Source organism: Coregonus clupeaformis, unplaced genomic scaffold (assembly GCF_020615455.1).
Source record: "Coregonus clupeaformis isolate EN_2021a unplaced genomic scaffold, ASM2061545v1 scaf1101, whole genome shotgun sequence".
NCBI lineage: Eukaryota > Metazoa > Chordata > Actinopteri > Salmoniformes > Salmonidae > Coregonus > Coregonus clupeaformis.
In genome coordinates, this window is record NW_025534555.1 from 121,863 (window position 1) to 138,277 (window position 16,415).

The following is a 16,415-nucleotide window of genomic DNA, read 5'->3' on the forward strand; positions in this document are numbered from 1 at the left end:
AATTACTTATTCTGGTATTGTATACTGTTATTTTGGGGCATCTGATGAGAGACAAACTGATGATTGAATTCTATGTGCTGCTTTTGAAATACAACCAAACACTAGAGTGTAACAGATTTAGGAGAAAATCCCAGAGCCTCCCTCCCAAAACAACAACAACACATACACACAAATTCTATCTCTCTCCCTTCCAAATCCCCCCACTCATTCGGCAGTTCATCCGCCTGTGTTTTTTTATGTGTTGCTCTTTTGTCACACTGCATAAACAGATTATGTTGAGCCTTATATGGCTGATGTGCCGTGATAGAGAGAGTGTGGATCAGCTATCTCTGCTATCTATACCGCTGTGAGGATAGAGGATCAAGAGGGGAGAGGGGTTAGCAGAGATGCTAGGCTAATCAAGCGCAATGATCATAAGAGGCATTAGCGCAACAGAGTGGGAGTCCTGACCTTGTTTTGACTGAGCGAGAGGAGAGAGAGGGGGATAAAAAGAGAGAGAGAGGGGGATAAAAAGAGAGAGAGAAAGATAGAGAGACCAATCAGGAGGTGGAGAAAAGAGTAGGATGAAGGGAGAGAGTGCATGAGTGCAATCAAAAGAGGAGAGAGAGGGAGAGAGGGAGAAGGTGATGAAAAAGAGGGTGGGTGGTAGTGAGAGAGAGAGAGAGAGAGAGAGAGAGAGAGAGAGAGAGAGAGAGAGAGAGAGAGAGAGATGAGAGTGAGTGTGAGTGTGAGTGAAAGAGACAGGGGGCAAGTGTTTGGTCATTGAGCGAGCGTTGGGGATAAGTGTATGGTTAATTACTGCCACTGTTTCTGTCAGCAAGCAGGCGACTAGCTCGGGCTCCAGTGGAGTGGCTGGCCACTCTAGCCTCCCCTCCTTGTGTCAGTCTCCTTCACTTCCCAACCCCTAGTCTCTCTGCTTGACTTCTCCTCTCCTCTCATCTCTGTCTTTACTTAGTCTCCCTCCTCCTCTCCACTCCTCCACTCTTCTCCTCTCTACTTCTCTGCTACTCCTCCACTGAATTCTCTTCCGCGATTCCTCCTCCTCTCCTCGGTCTTCACGCCACTACTCCTCCTCTTTCTCCTCTACTCTATTCCTCAACTCCACTAGTCCCCGCCCTATCAGCTACACCCAGCCCGCAGCTGCCTCTCTGGCTAATGAGCTATGAGAGGGATAGGGGGAAGAGAGTGAAAGAGACAACGAGAGAGAGCGAGAGCAGGACAGGGGAGCTATCCTCATTCATTAATTCTCGACCTCAGTCATTGTTAACACTCACTGCTTTTGTTCATCTGCTCACCTGCTGCCATGCAAAGCTAACACATTAGCGTGACAGGCTAGCACATCTATCCACTTCCATTCACATTTGCCTGGCTGGCTGTCTCTCACACATGCCTGTGTGTGAGCACACACACACAAAACAAAGAATCTATTGCTAACAAACAGTGCAGGGATAGAAATAAACACTCCTGGGTATTGCAGGTAGGATGTCTATACCTCACAGGGTCACACACACAAACATGATCTCACAAATCCTGTTTATCTTTCAAATCCTATTGTTATGATACCTAACAATACACACACAAAGAGGCAAAGCGCTTCCTAGCAGAAAATAGCAGAAACAATGCTCCACACACACACACATGCACACACACACATGCACACACACACTGCCCTGTCTACATGCGCCGAGTCGCTAACCCTCATTTAGCCAGTTAGCAACAAAAGACAGGTGCCAGGGGACTGATGCTATTGTAGTGTGAGTGGGAGCAAATACACCTGTCCAATGAGATATACCCAGATTAGAACCTGCCTCTTCCGAACAACAAACAATTTATACAACTAATTGGAGGCTAGGTAGGGTCAGAGGTGGGTCATATAGTACCTTCCTTCTGTATAGGTGGGAGAAATCCACTTAGCCACATCTGCTTTCACTTTCACCAAGTCGGCCTCTCATCTGTTTCCCATTGATTTGTTTTGTATAGGCGGCTCCCTAGGGCCCCCAAAGAAATGTCTGGAGTTGCCAGGGCCATCTTCTGAAGTTGTGATTTAAACCAATTGAGGCCATTTTCTTTTAGGCTTGGGGCAAGTATAGTTCAGTATAGGATCACTGGTAGGAGAAAACATTGAGACAGTTGTCTGAGATAACTTGTTATCCACAACAGTGTTTTAAAAGCCAGCCGAATAGCACCTGGGTGGTTGAAATGGTTGTTGTTGAAATGCAGTTAGACATTTCAGCAACACCCATTTCAGTGAGTTCTCTAACTGCATTTTAACAACAACCATTACCACCAAGCAGTATCTAAACAAGCACACAAGCTTCTTGCTCTTAAGGCTTTAGCTGGTCTGTCTGTCTTCATTGTCAACGTCTTGTCACTCTAGTGAGTGTGAAAACATGTTTAGAGGCGTTGTTGTTACATAAGAGGAAAAAGATGGGACAGTCACAGGGACTAGTGCCACGTTCAGGTGCTAGTCGGAACATCCTATTTCACAGTTGTGATGTTGGAAATACAACTTCCCTTCATTCATGTGCTTTTTGGTCGGAACAATTCTTCAACCAATAAGATTTTAGCTAGCTTGATAAAGCTTGCTAACATTGCTAATAATAAAGTTAGATAGCTTGCTTAACATTGACAATATGGTCAGACTAGCTACATTATCCATATTGATAAGGTTGTAATTGTCAAAAACAGATTTGTTGTCATCTTTTGGTTGAAAAGGTCAGTGGTGAAACTTCACAATGTGGGTAACAAAATGTTATCTGATCTGACTTGGAGGGTCATCCCAGCTAACTATTCTATGGAGAGAGAACGTTTTTGTAATGTTACCCGTCTTTCAATGAGAAACTCATTTTAATGAAATCAGACAAGTGTGTAACTGTTGCCAAATAATGACATTAAAACATATTGCTAAGAATGGGACAGTAGGGTAACTGCTCTAGCGGGTCTCGAACCCAGGCCACTAGCACCAATGACAAACAACCTAACCACTGTCCCAATAAGGGATATCTCTACAGTATGTGCTTATTGGACCAGTATAGTTAGGCCCTGTCCAGAAGAAACCCTAACCCCTCCTCCCTAGGCACTTGTGTAGATCTGAAACAACTTGATAGGTGTAAGCAATAGAGTGAATGCACTTTGAAGTAAATCTCAGCTCTGTTAAAAGTACACTCAAGAAAATTCACTGAACAAAAATATAAATGCAACATATAAAGTGATGGTTCCAAAAAAGCTTATTTCTCTCAAATGTTGTGCACTCATTTGTTTACATCCCTGTTAGTGAGCATTTCTCCTTTGCCAAGATAATCCATCCACCTGACAGGTGTGACAAATCAAGAAGCTGATTAAACAGCATGATCATTACACAGGTGCACCTTGCGCTGTGGACAATAAAAGGCCACTTTAAAATGTGCAGTTGTTTCACACAACACAATGCCACACTGTAATCCCAAACAGTTGTACTAGCTCATAAGTAATAAGGTCATAACAGTCAAATGTCGTTATGCAGTTGACCAAACTATAAAGTGTTGAGCTCTGTTGAGATTTATGCCACTTTAATTGAAGAGGGCTCAATATTTTATAGGTAATTTGTGTGGAACGCTCAAAAAAGTTTAGGTAGTGTCATGACGTTATCGACGTCATGACGTTCTGGTGGGTGGGTCATCTCTCCCTCAGGAAAGCTGAGTCAGCCATCTTGAATTTGCCTTGATGCGGGGATGTTTGGGCCGCTCGTGTGGATGTGGAACAGTTTAATTTGTTTTAATTTGTTTGCAATGCGCACTTTTATGCTGCCCGCTTGAAACCACCACCACCTCCGTTTTTATCATTAGTCTTATTGCCTTCGTTTTCTTAAGCGCCATCTTATCATCACCTCTGATTTGGTAAGTAACTCTAATGTTGTTTTAAAAAAAATTGAATTTCGATAGTCTTAAATGTGGAACTGGGAATACATTTGTACAATGTGCACAGTGAATATTTGTTGTAAATAGTTTAAAAATCCAAGTAATTGTAACTTTAGAAGTTGTTAAATATGTGACAAATACGTTACGTTACTTCATCTTACAACGGTGTAACGTTATCAGCAGGTTTCCTGGATGAACTACATTTCCCATAATGCATGTTTGCCCGGGACATTGACGGTGGAGGAAGGTCCATGAGTTTTCGCTGTTCGCCGGTAATGCAAGTGCGTACTGTGAGTATACTTATTTCAATAAGTGTCTGCATTACACAGTAAATATTTTACGTTATCGAGCTGTGTGTACGTGTGTGCTAGCGTGAAACGAACAATGCTAAACAACATAATGTGAGTGTGTTATCATGATGCTAACCAGGCCTGTGTTTGTATTTCTTCCTAGGCTCAAGTGTGTGGTTGTGAGATCATCTCGAAATCCTTTTAACAGTTCAGGTAGGATGTATTATGAAATAGTGTTACTAATGTAATACATTGCTAAAACCAAGTATAGAGTGTATTTGTTATAATTCATTTGTATTAGATTTAAAAGGTGATCGAATAGCTCCTGATTTGTAATGTCATTAATGCATTTCTTTTGAAGCAATGTTAAAAAAAAAATGTACAAGTGAATAGGTTGGTTTACTTTTAAGTTTAAATTTCCGACGTATCTCGTTAAAGTTTTGACCAATGAGCTAACTTGTTAAGTTGTGGCCAATGGGAGAGTGGACTGGTTGCCGGGAAAGAAAAGGGAGGGAAAAGTTGAAAGAAGGGAGTGGAGAGACGTTAGTGGGGTTGGTGAAGGAAAAACGACCAAAGGAAACGATAAAGAGAGAACAAAACCATACCTACAGAGTTTTTTTTAAGGGAAATCCAGATTTTATTTCTATAAGAGAGTGTTTATTATTTAGTTAAGAAAGACCAAGTGGAGACTGACGCTGCCGTCGCATTGTGGAGACATTCAACATCCTAGAGGTTAGCCTAGCATCGTGCAAGACTTGGAGAGAATTGCTTGTGACGATCAGTTCGGGTTTCCAACGGATGTCTGTTGCTGCTACCGAGTACTGGCTGCATTGATAGCTGTGTTCGCTGTGGATCTTGTGAGGACACCTGCACGGAACTACTATATTTTGCTGAGGCATTATCTACAAGTAGTGAGTAACTACAAATGTGGGGTGGACTTCTGGACTTTATGTATGTCGTCATTTTTTTTATGAGCTCCAACGCGCGCCCAGGGTTTAAGCAAGCTTGCAAATAATTTGGACATGGGGTTGTGGAAAAATCATTGGGGTTTATAATTTGTATTTCTTTTGATGTGATACATTGAACATTTGATTAATATAGATCTTGAACCTTATGTCTGTTGTATTGGTGGAGTCATTTACTGTTTCAGTTTCATTTAATGCATGGGAAAGCATATCCTTATAACAATAACCAAGTCTATAATCATTCTATCTGAAGTTAATACCCTATTTGTCATTCACCCTAGCAAGTTTACAATAGGGATTCTTATTGGAGATGTCCTTCTCACCTAATATCCCATGCTGTTCAGATATTCTAAATAAGGTAATATCGTGAGAGTCAAATTCGAGCCTGGTGAGAGGGTTACACTAATAATTGGTTTTATTTTATGTGTTTCCACAGTCATTCTTTTGCTATTTCTCTAAATGTTTTTATCTCAACTGTGGGGTCAACAGTTGATCACTTGAACCCTTTATTAATACTTTGTTAAATACAAAGAACAACAACAGAAATAGCAGATCTATAAGCACACAACTTTGATGCTTTGCTTGTTAATAACTAACTTGCTTATCTTTTAACATTTTCATTTTTACTATAATTAGTGTACAATGAATGTTTTTGATATTTGTGTAATTATTATTGTAATGGATATTTTTTGTCCATGTAGGAACAACGTGATGTAAATATGAGACGGGCCCTCGTCCTTCGTGCACTTCCTGTGTACCTGCGTGAAGATGCCTCCAAGTTTTTCAGGACCTGTAATGTAAGTGTACTGGCCTCACTATCAATCCCTTTGCTTAGCTATTCATTCAGCTTAAACATGACATCACTCAAAGAACTCTAGGAGAACCAGAGGGGCATTCCAGAAAGCAGGTTATGTGAAAACCATCAGTATAGCCAATTGTATTTTTTCAAAGTCTGTGTTTCTAGTTTGTCGCCGCATTGAGTATGAGATAAAATGTTTTTATATTTCATTTTCAGCCGATTTTAAATAAAACAAAATAGCCTAAAATAAAACATTGAACAACATTCAACCACTTCCTTAAAGGCTAATATAAAATAAAGTGATGTTAAATTCAAAATGAAAAGACGACTGCATCTGAAACTCTGTCAGTGATTTATATAACAGCCGCAGCCAGAAAATGTCTGCTTCCTGTTTTCTCCCGGTGCCATGGTGAATAACCGTATCGGAGCTCCATTGATGATTGCTTTTTACTAGTCGTCAGGCACAAGCTCAACTCCGAGTTAACGTACTCCGAGTCAACTTACCTAACTCAGATCAGCTGTTCTGTAACTGAAAACTCAGTTTCACTTCACAGGGTAAGTCAACTCTGAGTTCAGGGTTAGGCTCAGTTTGTTGAACCTCCTTTCTGGAATAGCCCCCAGGACCTGTTTATGAAGTTACCTTGAGTTGTTATTCTGCAAACTGACATGTAGAAATTACATAAATGAAAAGGTAAGTATAAAGAATTCCACTAAACAAAAAGTATGCTTACAGGTAGGTGTGAAACTAACATAAAATAATAAGCATGTGTAAAGAAAATAGTTTAAACATGTAGCTTAGTTGCAGTCTAAGTGCAAAGTGACCGTAATGTCTAGACATCATTAGCATGATTTGTATCCTTGAGGGGCTGAACTCATTTTTGTATTATTTGTGTTTTATAGTCAGCAGATGGTCCAGACCTCACTGACACTCCGGTGGCTCTCCTGACTGTTGTCACTGATCATACTACTGATGCGGCCCTCTTCAGCCCTGAGAGCATCTGTATTGTCGTGGAAGATGAAATACTTGTGAGTGGTCCCACAAACCTGGCTGACTCATTTCTCCTGCTCTTTGGGTATGTCTATGCACTAGACCTACAGTACCCAAAGAATCTCGAGCTTACATTCACATTTATCCAAAAAGTTGTGATGTGTCTTGAGGACAACAAACCACTGAAAGGCCGTCTACTGACACTGAAGAATGATTTGTTCAATGAGTGAATCACTCAGAATGGACTATTTGTTGAGCTGAGTATTGAGGATGTTTTTAGTTTTTTTCCCCTCTTTACAAATGTAATAATTTGCCTCTTCTACCTCATGTTTAATATGTTACACTGTTTGCCTCTTCTACCTCAGATTTAATACATTGATTGTTAATAGATAAATATCACAACATTGACGTATTGCCAAGCCCAAGTTTTTGTACTGTACTTGTGGGAAACGACTGTTGAATTCATGCACTATACATGTTTAATGTTGTGTGACCTAATGCTTACCTTGATGTTGCCAGTTGAAGTACGGCACAGTAGAAACCAGTACTTTTATTTGAATGTTTTATTTTAAAAAAGTGAGTTGCAGCCTTCAAGGTACAGTAAGTGCCAAAACGTTTTAAATGGCTCCACATTCTAATAGTTGTCATTGCTGTTGAGGATGGATTATAATTAGAATCTTATTGAATTTTATCATGAAGCCTTTGTGAGTTTTTATCATAATGTTTACTGAATAATGTGATATGGAGACCCAAAATACTGAATCTACCCTCTGTAGCAATGACCACTATCAGAATATGGAACTATTAACACTTAATGTACTTTAAAACACATTTTGTTTTTATGGAGTCATTTCCTTTTCCTTTTTGTTTTAATTTATGACAAGCACTTTGTTTTGACTGAGCTCCTTTTGATTCGTGCCTTTTTAAAAGCACATTGTGTTGAATAAAAAAAAAGTTAAATTGTCACTGTGGTGTCACTTTCATGTTTTCTAACATTATTCGCTGATTATAATTGTGTAATGGACCGACATCAGTATTTCAGTTTAGAATTAATTTTGATTGCATGTCCCACATTATGAGTTGAAGAATATTGAACATTTTGAGTGTATTTCACACATTATATGAGTTGAAGGATATTTAATATTTTGAGTGTATTTCCCACATTATATGAGTTGAAGAATATTGAAAGTTTTGAGTGTATTTCCCACATTATATGAGTTGAAAAATATTGAAAATTTTGAGTGAATTACTCCCTAATTATAAGTTGAGGAATATCAATATTTATAAGATAACATTGAGATAATTTAAGGTAACTGTAAATGTAATTTTTATTTTATGTAAACTTAAAACATTTAAAAACATCACTAAAATATTTTTGTGTAATCTGTTACAAAATAATTTTTGAGTTATGTGAACTTATTAGGGTTTACAGTGCACAGATGTCTCAAGTTGTGAGGGGGCGTGCAATTGGCATGCTGACTGCAAGAATGTCCATCAGAGCTGTTGCCAGAGAATTTAATGTTCATTTCTCTATCATAAGCCGCCTCCAACGTAGTTTTAGAGAATTTGGCAGTACGTCCAACCGGCCTCACAACCGCAGACCACGTGTAACCACGCCAGCCCAGGACCTCCACATCCGGCTTCTTCACCTGCAGGATCGTCTGAGGAGGGGTGAGGGTGCTGATGAGTATTTATGTCTGTAATAAAGCTATTTTGTGGGGGAAAACTAATTCTGATTCGCTGGGTCTGGCTCCCCAGTGGGTGGGCCTATGCCCAACCATGGCTGCACCCCTGCCCAGTCATGTGAAATCCATTGATTACGGCCTAATGAATTTCTTTCAATTGACTGATTTCCTTATATGAACTGTAACTCAGTAAAATCTTTGAAATTCTTGCATGTTGCGTTTATATTTTTGCTCTGTATATTTTATTGATCATAGTGATTCAGGACTATCATTAAAACAGGTTAATTTGCCCCACCAACATTGGACAACTATACAGAAAGCCATTAAATTGCTGAAATAAGTAAATAAAATCAATGAGAGAATAGTCAGATTAATTACTGATACCTTACACAGAATATCATGAACCGAGAGGTTGTGAGTCCAAATCCCAGGTGAGGTCATGTTGAATAATAATTACTTATTAATTGAACAAGCACAATGTAATCATGTATGTCAAAGTGTGTCAAATATGTAAATTGAAAACACTGTGTCTTAAAAGCACTGTGTGTGTGAGTATCCCTAACCTTGCCAACAGACAAAGAGCTGTGAATGGATCAATGGTTCACCTATCAGGGCCTTGATTGGCTTGGCAACAGTAACATGATGTGTAATGATTTTTTTTGGGGGGACACAAACGTTTTGGACACATTCCCATGAAACATATATTATGTTCTGAGAACATGGCAACTATATTCTGTGTAGGTTTGGTGGGACATTGATGGAATATTATTTTAACCCTCCCAAAACTGGACAAATTAATTTTCTTGAAACGCTCCCATAAAACATGTCTATGACATTAATATATTATATTCTGAGAACATGGCAACCATGTTCTGTGTATGTTTGGTAGGACATTAATGGAATATTCTCCTAACCCACAGAAAACTGGACACATTGATGTTCTTGCAACGTTCGCATGAAACGTGTCTAGAACATTAATACCTTCAGTTCTGAGAACATGGTTACCCGTTCTGGGTAAGTTCTATTTTACATTAAGGGAATGGTCTCTTGGAAAAATTCCTTACACATCACGGGAACATTCCTATGAAAACGTTAGTTAATGACCTAATGAGACTCTTAAGGGAACGTTCTCTAAAGTTGTGGGAACGTTTGTTGTTAGCTGGGATTCAAGTGAAATTTCCCACTGAGAACTAGGCTTTCTGATAACTCCGATTGCACGTGAAAGCGGCAATCCCTCAAAAAGACAAATTGGTGCAATAAAATACCAGGTCAACTGTGCAGGAGGCCTAAAGGCTAGACATTCAATATGTACTCAACTGTCAAAGGAAGTAACAAAAAATGTCCAAGAAAGGTAGCCTCCCTCGAAAATATGTAATTTGTGTGCGTAGTTTTGTGGGCAAAAACCACAAATTGCTGTGCGTAATTTGTTGGGAAAATCCAGAATTATAATCCGAATAAATATAATTAATTTGAACGTGCCTGGATTTTGCTGAATGCTAAAAACTGTCCCATCTTTGCCAATTTCTGCACCTTGAACGGAGCCTCCCAGACTAAAAGAGACTTGGCTCACTGCCCACATTACTTGTGCAAGTTGTGACATCTTAAAATGCCATAGAACGAAACATCAGTGTATGTCCAAAAGGCAAGCGTGCTCTACCAGCTGAGCTACAGAGGACCACATCTTCGAGTCCAAGTGTCAACATTTATTTATTAAATTAGTCCCGCTTGAAGCCACAGTCCTTACCTGATGTGTCCCACATGTTCAGCTCAATCCTCTGTTTCTCGATCTCGAAACTGGCCGTGTAGTTCTCGAAGACAGTAGGGACATAATTCTGAAAAGAAACATTTCAAATGGCACAATGAAAACCTATATCTGCCCAATGATTCAAAATGATACCATGTTCCATTCCTACTCATCTCGGCGGATAAAGTCTGGTCTAGACCTATTCCTCTATCACATATCACATGTAGGCTATGTGCATATGGCATGCACCAGATGAATTCTGAGCCCATTCTAAAACACACATGACCAGCTAGAATGTATAGGGCTAAGGCAAAATTTGTGTCATTAATTAAAAAGATGTGCCATAGATTGAGGCTATTGATCCTAGGCTATAGACAGGATCTCAAGCCTAAAAACTTTAGAATCCTTTAATTGTTATAACATCATTTATGGAGAAGGCTGATGCGCGCATGGCGCGTAGGCTACACAAATATTTTTTTTAAATTAAAATAATGACTTATTTATTACAATCGTACAAACTTCGTAATACAACCGCCATAACTTACCTCTGGGTACGAGTCTTTGGCGAAGACATGAAGTAATGCCGTTTTGCCACATCGCGTGTCGCCGACCACCACGATTTTACAGCGGCTGCCCTTGCTCTCCATAGTGCGGTCTATGTGGTTATGATACGTCGCCTCCTTTTCATTTAGCTACACTCCAGAATAGTCCCAAAGTCAAAGTGTAGAAAGCAGATACCGGTGAGGTGAGATTTTCCTCCCTGTTTTCAGTTGTATTCCTCCGTGTGTATGCCTTCCGGAAGCTTTGACTGTCAGACTCAGAACTTTAATAACTCTTTAGCGCGGCTGCATAACCTACTCCACAATGTGCCTGCTTGCCACGGCTGGATGCTGACAGAGTGTGAGTTTGTGTTTTCACTTTCCTCTTTAGATCCGCCCATCAGCCACTAACACCCAATGGGAAGGACTGAGGAGCTAATGTTTATTTGCATGCCAACTGTTTGGGATTATGTCATAATCATCCATCAACAACACCTTCGATCAAATCTGTAGAATAGTTTTTTCCCCCTGTTTGTGAAATAAATCCCCCCTTTACAAGAACACATACCCCTATGCTATCTCTCGCTCTCTCTCTCAGACACACACACTCTCTTTCTCAGACACACACACTTATCTCTCTCACCTCTCTCTCTCATACTGTAATCTCCTGGCGATTTCTCTTTTTAAGAGTTGACTAAACCTTACCGTACTTGGCAGTAGTGGTTGGTGCTCGTTGTGGTTAACACAAATGCCATGCTGTGAAAAAGGAGTGGCATACTGAATCCAGTAGAGGTTTAGTATTCTGTGATTATAAAATTAATATCTACACAATTATCTTCATCAGTGCTCCCTTCATGACACCTCTGGTCTACAGGGCAATCTCTCCAAACATCTGCAGAGATTTAGTTCCGTGTTCTGAGATCATGGTCAGACGCAACACGTCTGCACTGGTCTTGCATTGATACAATGACCAGGTTTCTATCGCCATCTTCTGGTGAGAGAGGGCATACAAGAATATTGAGCGTCCAACTCAAATCCTACTTTGTATTATATTATATAGACAAGTTTACGCGCTGTATCCCGGGTGGCGCCATAACTCTACACAAATGCATTTCATTTCCGCCGGAAGTTGTTTGCACAACGTCTGCCGGTGTAAACACAGCGATGTCGACGCTAGTTTGGGAACACGGTTCTACTACTTTGACAGCGAGCACAGCTAGAAAGGTGCCCATTCGCTCAACCACGGCGCCTGACAAGTTTTTGTCAGAACACTTACACCCATCCTTCCGTGGCAATGCCGCAACCCGTCAAGGAGCGGATGGGGAGGAACTTGCAAGGGACTATTTGGAAACTCTGGGCAACAGCATTGAAACCAAAGGCTTAGTGGTGTGCGAAAAGGAACCGTGGCTTGCAGCATCTCCCGATGGAGTGATAAACAACGACATTCTGTTGGAGATCAAATCACCTGTGATGGGAAACAAGTCACTTGCAGAATTTTTGGCAACAAATAACTGCGAAATCACAACTGTGGCAAACGGAGATAGATTACCATATTGCCTGCAATGGTCCAAAAGGCTACTACATGCAGGTACAAATTGGGATGCACTGCACAGGGCTTCAGCACTCCAAGTTGGTGATCTGGAACAAAACTGAGCACCTAGAAATCGGAAGTACCCTACGACCAAGGCTTTGTCCAGGGGCATATCATAAGGCTGCGCACATTCTACTTTGCCCACATGCTCCCGAAAATTGTTGATGATTTTGTTGAGGGAAGGTTACAGTTCTGCAGTAAATATCTCAGCATTTTAAAACCAAAATAAACGGCCTTATTTAGGTCATGCCCACAGGAGCCAACAGATGTCCATTGTTTACATGATCTCTTTATGCTGTGCAATATATCAGTGTGCCTACTGTTTGAGTGAAAATAAAGTTTGATGTAATTTCAATCCTTAGAGTGCTACAATTTATTTTAACACGGTTCATAATTCATAGTAAGCTCATACTGTACATAAATAACACTGGATTAATTAATTGTTTTGAGGAAACTAAACAAATGGCTTCAACAAGAAAGATTGCGTGTTTAATCTTAACAGGTATTAAAAAGTAAAATACAAAAGCAGCCCACACAATTACATCACTATGAAAATATTCATATATAATATTAAAAATACAATGCATGCAGTATTTGTTGTGTTTATCTGTATTTAATGAACAACATGGCTGGGTGTTGGTAGACAGGGACACAGGGCAAGATTCTAAACCTCACTGATCAGTGGACTCTTCAGGTTAACTAGGCCAGCACAGATGGTTAAGATGTTGTCCAGTTTCGGGGCCATGCTGATGGGAACATTCTGGGATAAAATCTTAAACACCTTCAGTCTCTGGATTGCTCTTTCCACATGTATGCGGACATTGGCTACTCGCCTGGTGCGTGTCGTCTCCTCATTGGTCAACTGATTGCGCCTGTAGGTGAAAGCAGGGATGTTCAAACTGACCCTTCTCTCATCAAGCAAGTCTCGAATGGTGAACCCACGGTCCGCCATGACCTCATCACCAGCCCTCAGATAGTCTAGGAACCCACTGTCCATGGTGATAAACTTATCGCTGCTTCTGCTAGCATAGGCATCAGATATAAACATGATTAGCCCATTAGGGGCCACAGCGACGAGATATTTCACAGTGTTGCGTGATTTATACTGGCTGAAAGTGTCACTCCTTGAGTCGTGGTTTGTGGCTCTCTGCATGGCACTTTCGGCACAGTCAATGATGCAGGTGGTTCGAGGGTAGTTCCTCTGAAACGACAAGGGCATGGTGGCACGAATGGTCTCTCTTGGAAGCCAGGGGATCAGGACTTTGAACTGTTCACCCATCACGTCAATCCAGTGACTAATCACAATGCTTGCCATGGATGTAGACACATTGAAGCGGTGAGCAATATCTCCTAATATTAGGTTTAGTTTTAGTTTCATCAACGTCATAATTATTTGGTCAACAACAGGAAGGGTAATTGATGGCTTACTGAAAGGCAACAACACCGTCACCAGGGTGAAGAATTGAACCATAAGCACTCCTGTATACAGCCGGGACCTAGCATCATCAATGACCGTGGTGCTGGTCACAGTAGGACCCATTTCTGCCTCGCACTGTGTGGCCTTGTCTACTTTAACAGACTGTGTTGTTGAACAGTAAATGTGATCAATATGTGACGGATCCTCCCATTGGGTCTGGGCATCTCGAAATTTTGGTGTAGCAGGCTCGGCCTCACAGACAGGCTGACAGGTTTCTGGAGCATCTAAAAAGGGGAAGAGAAAACATGGATGGAGCAAAATTAATGCAGGCATAGAGTCCTCTCACTACAAACATCACAATGGAAAAATGTGTACTACAACATTGCACTCACACGCACACACACAATCATCATCACAACAGCCTGCCACCTTGCATTGTATTTATGATGTAGACTAAGGCACACGCAGGCAGGCACACACACACACACACAATTAATGATGTAGCTATCGTGGGCATTGTTTGTCCCATCTCCAAAACAATCAACTGCCTTAGCAAAATACCGGTAGCAATGTTAATGTATGACAACTTCTTCATAATTAACAGTATTGTCAGCTTCATAGCTAAAGTTGCTGAACTTACCCTCAGATTCAAGTCTGCGTTTCTTTATCTGGGGGGAGGCAGTGGTCCGCTGGGTGAGTTGACGCCTCTTTGGCTGGGGAGGGCGATTGTATCCCAACCACAACTCTGGGAAAGGATTATCCTTGGTAGGTTTTTGGTCAACAAAGTGATAGGAACAAACAAAAACGTTGAGGGGTGGTTTCTTTAGATTCAATGCCTTCAGCCAGGTCCTTGATTCCGAGTCGGTATCAGGCTTGCGAAAAAATGTAAACAATGGAGCGCATGGACATTGCCTCTTCGTAGCTGGTTTGTGGTCGTAGCACTCTCTATCTAACCACTCGTTCAGGTGCTTTCTCGAGTTTTTGCAACCAACTACCGCACACGTCGTTCCCGAACCACTTTTCTTCATGTTGTAATTGTAATTTTTATATCCTCTTTGTCACTGCGATATCAGTGCTTTGTCGGCACAACGGAGCTAGCTAGCAAAACAAACCCAGCCCGGCAGAACGGAAGTGGATTGCATCGACGGGAGGAGTTCAGGAAGTAGAGCGGAAACGGCTCAAAAACTTGTCTATATGCCATTTAGCAGACGGTTTCATCCAAAGCGATTTACAGTAGTACGTGCATACATTTTCATATGGGCCTATTACAGAACAGGACTGGACTGTCAGACTTGGACTGTCAGACTTGGGTCCCACATTGTAGCTTACACCATAGAGGCCAGGACATACATGAGTTAAATGTGTTTTGAGAAAAGGGATAAGAATACTTTCCATCTCGTGTAGACAGACATTGTAATATCACACTCGAGGAGAGGCGATAAGCTACATGGAGCTATTTTCTTCCAAAGGCCATTCTTTCCATTGACTTGTTGGTGCGCATCCTGCACAAAGAGAATGCCATGACATCCATTCAGCTGCAGGTGGCAGCACAAGACAATGCACAAAGCAATGTACACAATATTCACTACATGTATTCATCACTCCAGAGAACTCATTTCCAATGGCGGCGAGCTTTACAGCACTCCAGCCAACGCTTGGCATGGTGATCTTAGGCTTGTGTGCGGCTGCTCGGCCATGGAAACCCATTTCATGAAGCTCCAGAGGAACAGTTCTTGTTCTGATGTTGCTTCCAGAGGCAGTTTGGAACTCGGTAGTGAGTGTTGCAACCGAGGACAATTTCTGCGCTTCAGCACTCAGCGGTCGTGTTCTGTGAGCTTGTGTGGCCTACCACTTCACTGCTGAGCCTTTGTTGCCCCTAGACATTTCCACTTCACAATTACAGCACTTACAGTTGACCGGGGCAGCTCTAGCAGGGCAGAAATTTGCCGAACTGACTTGTTGGTAAGGTGGCATCCTATGACGGTGCCACGTTGAAAGTCGCTGAGCTGTTCAGTAAGGCCATTCTACTGTCAATGTTTGTCTATGGAGATTGCATGGCTGTGTGCTCGATTTTATACACCTGTCAGCAACGGGTGTGGCTGAAATAGCCGAAGCCACGACTTTGAAGGGGTGTCCACATACTTCTTTATATATAGTGTATGTTGTCGTCAATAAATAAATTCAATAAATCCGATTTTATTTGCTAAAGTGCCAAACATCTGCATTCTGACATGTCACTCGTCATATTTTTCAGACATCTAGGAATATTTTTACCCACAGGCGGTGGACACGGAGCTACAGCAGCACGCGGTGATTAACCTCTCCAAAAAAGAGCTCACTGACGCACAAGTCTCAGTCTTATCTATGGGCCTCTCTTTTGTACCTATATGTACAGACAAACCCTTTGATACGAAAGTAGATCTGTTTAAATTATTTCGCAAAATTAAACTTAAACATGTGTTTTCCCAAAATACTGTTTCTGGCTTAGAAACCCAACAAAG

General features: G+C 41.1%; 2 protein-coding genes and 1 long non-coding RNA gene across 4 annotated transcripts in view; 1 reads left to right on the forward strand and 2 right to left on the reverse strand.

Moving 5' to 3' along the window:
* The window catches only part of LOC121556922 (rho-related GTP-binding protein RhoN-like), a 58,863-nt gene extending 47,448 nt beyond the window's left edge, over positions 1-11,415 (reverse strand). Inside the window, exons 1-2 of the mRNA XM_045217536.1 lie at positions 10,913-11,415; positions 10,368-10,455 (exon numbers count right to left, since the gene is read on the reverse strand). Of these exons, the coding sequence (XP_045073471.1) occupies positions 10,368-10,455; positions 10,913-11,014 (190 nt within the window). The 5' untranslated portion in view covers positions 11,015-11,415. The remainder of the gene's footprint in view (positions 1-10,367; positions 10,456-10,912) is intronic.
* LOC121557010 lies at positions 3,441-7,904 on the forward strand. 2 transcript variants are annotated; one of them, XR_005998273.2, is made up of 5 exons: positions 3,441-3,875; positions 4,077-4,186; positions 4,350-4,399; positions 5,853-5,948; positions 6,851-7,904. It is a non-coding gene; the product is annotated as an uncharacterized LOC121557010 (long non-coding RNA). The 2 variants fall into 2 exon arrangements; XR_005998280.2 differs by having other exon boundaries at positions 4,080-4,186.
* Positions 11,416-13,088: 1,673 nt separating the features above from the next.
* LOC123486288 lies at positions 13,089-13,898 on the reverse strand. The gene has a single exon (XM_045217538.1). It carries the CDS (start codon positions 13,882-13,884, stop codon positions 13,162-13,164), a length of 723 nt encoding a protein of 240 aa, XP_045073473.1. The 5' UTR covers positions 13,885-13,898; the 3' UTR covers positions 13,089-13,161.
* Between the last annotated feature and the right edge of the window lie 2,517 nt (positions 13,899-16,415).

What these genes read in the sequence shown, in the direction of transcription:
- LOC123486288 (XM_045217538.1), bottom strand. Translation starts at nt 13,884, where the DNA reads ATGACGTTGATGAAACTAAAACTAAACCTAATATTAGGAGATATTGCT.